The sequence below is a fragment of the Molothrus ater genome, chromosome 5 (genome assembly GCF_012460135.2).
Source record: "Molothrus ater isolate BHLD 08-10-18 breed brown headed cowbird chromosome 5, BPBGC_Mater_1.1, whole genome shotgun sequence".
Lineage (NCBI taxonomy): Eukaryota > Metazoa > Chordata > Aves > Passeriformes > Icteridae > Molothrus > Molothrus ater.
In genome coordinates, this window is record NC_050482.2 from 28,121,370 (window position 1) to 28,130,302 (window position 8,933).

Below are 8,933 nucleotides of genomic sequence, written 5' to 3' on the forward strand. Positions count from 1 at the left end.
AGTTCTTCAGTGTTTTTTAACTGGGTGTCCAAAGTATCTATCCCTAGTCTGGCCTTGTGCATACTGAATAAAAGGGGATAAGCACTTCCCTTGATCTATTGGTTTTGCTTTTAGACCCAGTGTATGTCAATAATGTGTAATTTATTGAATATTCTGTTTGTATGGACTCTGTGTGCACACAGGCAGTACCATTCCATAGGGACATAGCTAACAATATAGAGGAAAGGAGTGACGCGTTGAAGACATTCCATCTGTCCAAGAGGAACTGCTGAACTTAATAGGAACCAAAAAGGTTTAGGGCTGTGCATAAAGTTAGCAATGCTTTGTAGAATTTGAATTGTAGCTTGAAGCTTATACTATGAGTGAAAATATCACTTTATATCAACAAGACTTTTTGCACTATCATATGTGGTATAAAGATCCTTATTTTGTTTTCATTATTTTGTTTTGAGACAAACAGGGATTGATGTTGCATCTCTGTAGAGATCAGATAAATTTGCCTTGTTTACTTCCAGTTGTTTAATTGCATGGAAGTTCAGAGTGGCAAGAAAGCTCATGGAATCTAGCATGGATGAGGAAGCTTTTGTTAGTTACCAAGACATTCCATACTACTGGCCATCACTCAGTATTTATGTTTGTTGCATTTTGGTTAATGTTTTTTTATAAATATATTTTAAAAGCCCAATGCTTACAATAAAATATTTTAATTAGTAAGTTATAAATAATTTAGATGCATTTATATAGTATTTTATAGGTATAGAATAAGTTCAACAGAATGAGAAAAAAATTAAGACAGCAGATTTAGCAGTTCTCCAAAACAAGGATCAGTGAAGTTTCTTGTGATCTCAGTATCTTTTGTACAACACTGTGGAGTCAATCATTTGGGAATTCTGTTCGTGTGTCTCAAGGGCAAGCATGGAGAAGAATATGTCATGATTTCTTAAAATTAATTTTTAAATATTTAGATCTGACTTTCATATTTCTGTATTTCTAGTTCAGTAGACATCTTGGGATGGGCTTTTTTCCAGTTTTATGAAGTTAGAGGAATTATTCAGAAACAGAAGAATTAGTTTCTGTTCTTTACTTTTCAGAATGGAAAATTCTTTGTTGTTTATATTTTCTTTGCATGCACATACATGAAATCGTAACTAATTTTTAAAATGGTGAAAATACTTTTTCACAAGAATTTCAGCTTTTTTTTGCATAATTAGCTCTATTGTTTCTGGAGCTGCAGATTTAAATAAATTACTGCAGCATTTCCTTCACGAAGTCCTTAATAGTACAGTTTAACTAACAGCATTATTTGCTCCTTTAGTAGTTGATCATTGTAAGCAAAAGTAGTATGATGAACATTGCTTTTTTAACAGAGTAATATTATTTGAAGTATTGATTAGGATGTGGTTACTATCACCCATAATCTCTTTGGAGGAGAAGAAACAAGTCAGTTGCCTTTCTTAGTCCTGCTTCTAACTTTCAAAAATGGACATGTGTCTATTATCTGTATAAATGCTAGAAGTTGTGTCTAAACTGCAAATCATTAGGAATTTACTGTCATTACAATAAACCTAAATTGGAGAATGTTTAAATATGGAAATCATCGCACAAAGCCATTAGTTATCATCACAAACACATTTGGTACATATATTTTATGTTCCTTTGATCTTTTATTTGTCAGTATTACAAAAATATTGTAGTATTCTAGTATAATATACCCTCAAACTTCTGATAACACTAATTTTCCCATGGTGTAGCAGTCATGTTTAATTATATTGACAGTATCAGTGGAAATTATTTTGTAAGCATGTTTTAAATCTAGGATTTAAAGAAATAATTAAGCAGCACTATAATAATAATTAAGATTTTAGATAAAGATTCATGGGGAATTATATAAAGGACAAAAACATCCTTGTATTTAGTTCTCTAGACTAAACATGAGCAAAGGATAATAGGCACTGAAGAGATCATTCATGTTAGCAGTGTATTTAGTGTTTTGAGCAAGGCGGATGGTATCCAGAGAGGGTTCAAAGAGCTTTTTGTAGGTTGAAATGAAAGGTTAATTAAAAGAAAGCAAACTCAAAAAACTAAGCTCAGTAATCCTGGTTTTACTTATCTAGCACAGCTGTAGTTACAAGGAGTTGCTATAAAATGTTTTTCATCTCTAAAACCTTTTTTATTCTAAGCTATTCCTGGGTAGAGTTGCTTTTCCTTATTGTTTTAGTAATGTGATGGTCAGATATGGTGTCAGAAAAGGGAATTTTAGAATATAGGGAGTGCTTGCATTATACCTATTATAGTAAATACTCTCTTTCTTTTATATTTACTTATTTGTATGGATTCTGAATGGAAACAGCTATCCTCATCTCTGCTATTGGTAATGTTCTCAAGCTTAAGTTTTGCCTTTGTAACTGCTGGTTTTAAGGCACTCCCACCAAAAAAAAAAAACCTCTGTTTAATTCAAATTCCAAATTGATCTACTTCTTGGTTGGAGTGAATATCATTTTACTTCCAGGAAGTGCTGAATGTACTTCTTGAGGTTCAGTGGATCAAAATCTCATTATCTGAATGCTTCTCAGGCTTACTGTCATTCACACTGATTCTTATTACTCCTGAAGTATTTTATCCCAGCCTCATCACCTACACTTTTGAAATGTTGCTAGCGAAAGATGTCTCTCCTCAATTCCAGAGTAGCATTTGTTCCTAGTAGTACTGGGCTGAAGTCTGATCTTCAGACAACTTAAAAAAGCCTCATATCCTCAGGGCTGGTCCTCAGAGGACCTTGAATCATCCTGATTCCTGATGAAAGGACAGTACAGCAGAGCTCAAGCCACCAAGGAGATCTTTCAAGTGCATTGGTGACAGCAGCTGTCCTAGTTGATGGTGGACCAACAAGGAAAGGTGCTTTGCTGGACCTGGTGATTATGAAGAGTAAAGAACTGGTCAGGGCTATGAAAGATTAAGAAAGCCTTGGCTCTAGTGACTGTGAGATGATGGAGGTCAGGATCGTAAGGGGAGGAAGCAGGGGGAAAAAGCAGGACTAGTGCACTGCATTTCAGGAAAGTAGACCTCATCCTCTTTAGAGCTCTGCTTGGAAGAATCACATGGACTATGACCTTGAAGAGAAGAGGGGATGAGCTAGGAGAGCTGGCTTATAGTCTGCAATCACTCCCTCCAAATTCAGCAAAGGACCACCACTCCAATAAGCAGGAAATCAAGCAAAGATGGCAGGCAGGGATGAGCAAGGATATCCTAACTGAACTTCAACATAAAAAGGAAGTGTACAAAAGGCGTAGGAGGGACAAGTGACCCAGAAGTATAGATGTCCTGTCCAGTCTTGCAGAGGTGGGCCTAGGAAAACAAAAGCTGGCGTGGAGAGGGATATAAAGGGCAACAACAAAAGATTCTAAAAGTACGTGAACAGCAAAAAGACTAGGGAAAAAGTGGGCCTGCTACTGACTGGGACAAGAGAGCTTGTGACAAATGATTTGGAAAAGTCCAAGATGCTTAATGCTGCCTTTGTGTCAGTCTATACCAGTAAAAATGGCTTTCAGGAATCCCAGGCCCCTGCAGCTAGAGTAAAAGTCTGGTGCAAGGAGGACTTGTACTGGGGGGAGGAGAGGCATGTTAGGGAGCAGTTAAATGACCTGGTCATATGTAAATTCATAAGATATGATGTGCTGCACCTGTGAGTGCTGATGGAGCTGGCTGATGCCATTGTGAAGTGACTTGATTATTTTGAAATGATAGTGGCTATTGGGAAAGCAGATACCATTCATGTCTTCAGGAATAGTAAGAAGAAAGCTCTGGAGAACTTCAGGCTTGTTGACTTCAGTCCTAATCCCTTGGGAGATGATAGAGGAAATCCTCCAGAAAAGGACTTCTAAAGTGATGAACAAAAAGGTGCTCATGAGTAGTCAGCATGGATTTATAAAATAGTTTACTCGTGATTGAGCAACCCTGGCAGCCATCTGCAATTGGTAGACAAGTAGAAGGCATTGGATGCTTCAACTTCGTGAAGCCTTTGACACTTACCTCCCATAATACCAGAGACAAGTTGACAAAGTTGGGTTAGGTAGAGACAGTGAAGTGGATACAAACTAGCTGAATAACTAGGCCCAAGCTGGGATCAGTGTCACAAAGTCAAGTTACAAACAAGACACTAGAGGTGTACCTATACTGGGGCAAATTCTATTTAGTGTCTTCATTAATGAGCTGGATGATTGGACAGAGTATACCTGCAGAAATTCTGTGGATGATACAAACATGGGAAGAATGACTGTTACATGAATGGTTGGGCCACCACTCAAAGGGACCTCAACAGGCTGAAGAATTCTCATGAAGTTGAAAAATGTGAAAGGCAGAGCCCTGCATATACAGAGGAATAGCCTCATTACACTGAGTTGTAAAGCAGCTTGGCAGAGAAGGACCTTGGGGTGCTGGTGGACAGCAAGCTCAACATGAGTGATGCCCACTTGCAGTAAAAAGGGCCAACAGCATCCTGGGCTGCATCAGCAACAGTGCTGCCAATGATCATGGGGGATAGCCCTTCCTCTCTGCACTGCTGAGGCCACATCTGGAGTCCTGTCTCTGGTTTCCCAGTACAACAGAGACATGAGTCTATTGGAGGTAGTCCAGTTCAGGGCCACAGAGATGATTAAGGGACTCTCCTGTGAGGAGAGACTGAGTCAGCTGAGACTATTCAGCGAAGAGAAGAGAAGACTCTGGCAGGAAATGTATACCAATCAAGAGTGGGAGGGAAAGAAGATGAGGAAGCTGTGGTCTTCCCAGTAGTGCCCACTGGTAGGAGAAGAGACAATGGTGTAAATGCAAACAGGAAATTTCATCTGAACACAGGAAAAATATTTTACTGTGAGGGTGGTCAAACACTGGAACAGGTTACCCATAGGGATTTTGGAGTCTCCATTTGTGGAGATAGTTAAAGCCCAACTGGACATGGCCTTGGGCAGCATGCTGTACCTGACCCTGTGTGAGCAGGGCGGTTGGACCAGATGAGCTCAATAAGTTCTTTCCAACCTAAATGACTTTCCAACTCTTAAATCAAAGCTGTAGCATCCTGTGTAATGACTATGTTTACAAAGTAAGGTTTGGCCAAGCATAGCTCTTGTGATTTTTCTTTTTTAATTTGTTTTGGAATCTTCAGGTAGTGATTTGGGTTTTGTTACAGAAAATTTCCATGTCATATCACTAATAAGCATTTCACGAGGCAGATTTTTGATTAAGAAATTGTTAATATGTGTATCTGTCTTACTGAAAAGGTCTTCAAAAATGAAGTCATAACTTCTCTAGATATTCCAGTGAACAGTGCTGTTTCAGTATACCACTTGTATATAATGCAGCAGAACTGAGCACAGCCCCAGCAGCTGCTCAGACAGTGCCTGGGAGGCCAAGCTAGGAAGCTGCTTTATCATACAAACAGCTTCAGTTCAATTTCACAAAACTTCGAAATTAATGCTTACGGGTTTTCATTGGTTTTGTATATTAGGGCTATGCTAGTTTAATTTACAGTTGCAGTTTCTTTTGTGACCATATGTTATGTATAGTATCAATATTTGTATTTCTTGTTAATTTACAGGATGGAGGTCTGCTCCTAAACAATCCTTCTGCGCTGGCAGTTCATGAGTGCAAGTGTCTCTGGCCCAATGTTCCATTGCAGTGTCTGATTTCGTTGGGCACTGGTCGGTACGAAAGTGAGGTAAAGACCAATGTCACACACACCAGTCTGAAAGCCAAACTGACAAATGTTATCAACAGTGCAACTGATACAGAAGGTTGGTGTCTTAAGATATACTTGTACTGTGACTGTCTTCAATTTTATTTATGGTTCTTAGAATTATAGCTCCAATTCAGAGAACAATCTTCAAACTTTTGTCTTTCTTCTCTACCAGCCCCATGAAACTGAATTGAAGCATATCTCTTTGTAACTTACTGTGTATGGTTTTAGTACCAGTATTACTATTTAATACCAGTATTACTGTTAGGATAAATATTTTTACTTGAGCTTTAGGATAAAAGGCATATTCAGGAATTAATTTTAAAATAATATTTCTTATATTTTATTTGTTTTTCCCATAATGTAGAAATGCTTAGTAGTTAATATAGAGCATTTATTTTCAACACCTTCAGAAAATATACTTTTATAACTGTACTTTTCCAAGGACTATACTGTATCTTCCAGTGCTGATGACTTCCATTGCTGTCAGGAAGAGCCAAGCATCTGTTTTCTAAAATAAATTCTGTTCCTAAATAGAAGTACACTGGAACTCTGTCTCTAGCAGTTTACATCTGTTTTATTTTTGTAAACAGGAAATATTGATACACAGTTAATTTCCCCCTCCCATTACAAAGGAAAGTGATACTGCAAAAAGCCAGGGAAGAAGAAGTGGTCTTATGGTCTAGATCCCTTGCTGTGTAGTCTCTGTCAGCTGACTGTCACTAGTAGGAGAAAACTAGATTTTGGATTGCCTTTTTGCTTTTGCAGAGCTGTGGAAAGGCAGTGGGAATTGTGGGAAGCAGTATGTGCTGTCCACTTTCTATCAGAAAGTTTCATTGCATCTGAAAAATGAGGCAAGAAATTTGAAGGGAAAAGGAAGAAAGGAAAGTTCATTGTGGAGACCAAAGGAAAAGGAATTGAAAGAGAAGGGAGTAGATTTGAGCAAATGGGAACTTGTATTACAAAGGAAAAAAGGGAGAGTTAAATAGGGCAAGAAAGACTGGATGTGGTGAGACAAGAACAGACATAGCTGAGTAATTTGCAGGAGGAGAGGCCAAGACAAGATTATTTCAGATTTACAAGAATCTTTTGCTTTTATCTTATACCTGATATTTTTTTCACTTCAAACTTTTTATACGACAATAAATGTTTAAAAGAATGGAGGAACACGTTAAGAATACAAAGAAGATAGAATGAATGCTGAAGGAAGTGATAGAAATGGAATTTTCTATCACTTTTAATTAAGTGAGCCAACAAAAAGATCTAAAGGGAGAAAGAAACAGGTTATAAAAAAAGAATATATAAATGCATTACATAGTTTTTTATTTTACTTGTTAACTGAAGTCATAGAATTTAACTTGTATATTTTAAATTAAATGCATGTTAAATTCAAGCCTCGAATATGTAGTAATTTATTTAAAAATTGTTAATAGTTGTAAACAAAATAAAGCTTTAGTCCTACATATTTTTACTTTGAGATTGCAGAAGAACATACCTGTTGTTTTCATAATACCTACTTCTGTCAGTACTAAGTGTAACAAATCACAGGTATCCTGAAATGGGAATATGGAAGTTACATTCCTGCTCTTCAGGATAGGCTCTTACTTGTTAAGGAATGGAATGTAATTAAAAATCTAGATAGCTCCAAAGCTTACTTAATTGTCATACCAGTGAAGTTGTCTTGGAATAAACGATGAATCTTTTCCAGAGTAAACAGAGCTACAAGGTCATTTACAAGTCTTCTAATGAGAAAGGGGTTTCGATGAGGCAGTGGTAGAAAAATGTTTACTCAGCAAAGCAGCACATATTTACTCTTACTGTGTCATTCCAGAGCAGCTTTTGTTCAGATCGCTTGCAGGACTGTTTGACTCTGTCATGTGAATTGAACTGTTTTCTTCATTTGTTTTCCATACAGAAGTCCACACCATGCTGGATGCACTGTTACCTCCAGATAGTTATTTCAGATTTAACCCTCTTATGAATGAAGACATTCCTCTGGATGAAAGCCGTAAAGAGAAACTCAATCAGCTGCAGACAGATGGAATTCGTTATTTAGAACGAAATGAAGAAAAACTGAGAAAAGCTGCAAGAATATTAACACAAGAAAAATCAGCTTTGCAGAGGTTTCAGGACTGGTTAAAATTAAAGGCTGACATGTATGAAGGCTTGCCGTTTCTTTCCAAATTATGAATAAGTAATGCATGAAAGATAAATGTAAATCTTGTTCCAGTAAATCCATTTGGTACTGTAAAGGCGGAACGTTGATTCGGGGTAAATAACATCTTTGGAAAGCTATCAGGATTCCGGGGAAAGCCATTCAGGATGGCTGTTTTGTGCACACTCATTACAAGGTTTTAAGGTGTCAATTACTCTTGGAACTTAATGAATCTTTCTGTTGCTCTACTTTAATTTCTAAAGTCAGTAAAACTGAAAATTATGGAAACAATTGTGCAATGCATTTTTGGGTGTATGTGCTATGATTGTGGCAGAAAACCTTTATTTAACAACTACCAGGCTTATTCAAAGTTAATTTTAAAAAAATCCTCATTCACTTTAGTGTAGGCAATATACCTGTTAGGCTCTTATGTAGGCAGTGAATTTAATAGAAATGTAATATTCTTGCAAAAACTCTGCCTGTGTTAATTGCACTTTTACATCTGAAAGATAACATTTAAATTTGTTTTTTTATTTTAGTGGATTTTGTACATAACAGTATTGAGTAAAATGTTTGGATGACTATAAATGGCCTATTAAATTATAACATTAACTAGTATTTTTAGAACTTTCTGCTTATTGTTTTTATGGGAATAACTTCAGATTGATTAACTCTTTATTTGAAAGTAATCCCAAGCCCCACAGCTTCACTTAAGCAGCTATTCCAGTTACAGGATAAAGGAAATAAAATATTGAAATAGTTCATATGAATGAGAAAGTTTCTTAGGGAAACTTAAGTTTTGGGTCCAGACTTGAGGTGTAGCTCTAGTCAAGAAGAAAATTAGAAGTTGCAGCATCAAATTATGTTAATTTCCTTTTGTCTTCCAACTTCCATATGTGCATTCTCCTGAAATTATGCCAGGGCTGTGAAGTTAACATTTAGAACTTAGTCCAGGCCTATTGCCCATTCCTTTGGGCATACTTCCTGCATATGCCATGAGGGATGCTGTGAGCTCTGACAACCCAGTGTCTCAAACAGCATTTTCAACAG

At 37.0% G+C, this 8,933-nt stretch overlaps 1 protein-coding gene across 3 annotated transcripts in view; it reads left to right on the plus strand.

Moving 5' to 3' along the window:
• PNPLA8 (patatin like phospholipase domain containing 8) overlaps positions 1–8,501 on the plus strand; it is a 37,019-nt gene extending 28,518 nt beyond the window's left edge. For all 3 annotated transcript variants that reach the window (XM_036401716.1, XM_036401718.2, XM_036401717.2), the window contains exons 9-10: positions 5,591–5,786; positions 7,644–8,501. In XM_036401716.1, the coding sequence (XP_036257609.1) occupies positions 5,591–5,786; positions 7,644–7,918 (471 nt within the window). In that variant the 3' untranslated portion in view covers positions 7,919–8,501. The remainder of the gene's footprint in view (positions 1–5,590; positions 5,787–7,643) is intronic.
• The last annotated feature ends 432 nt before the right edge of the window (positions 8,502–8,933 follow it).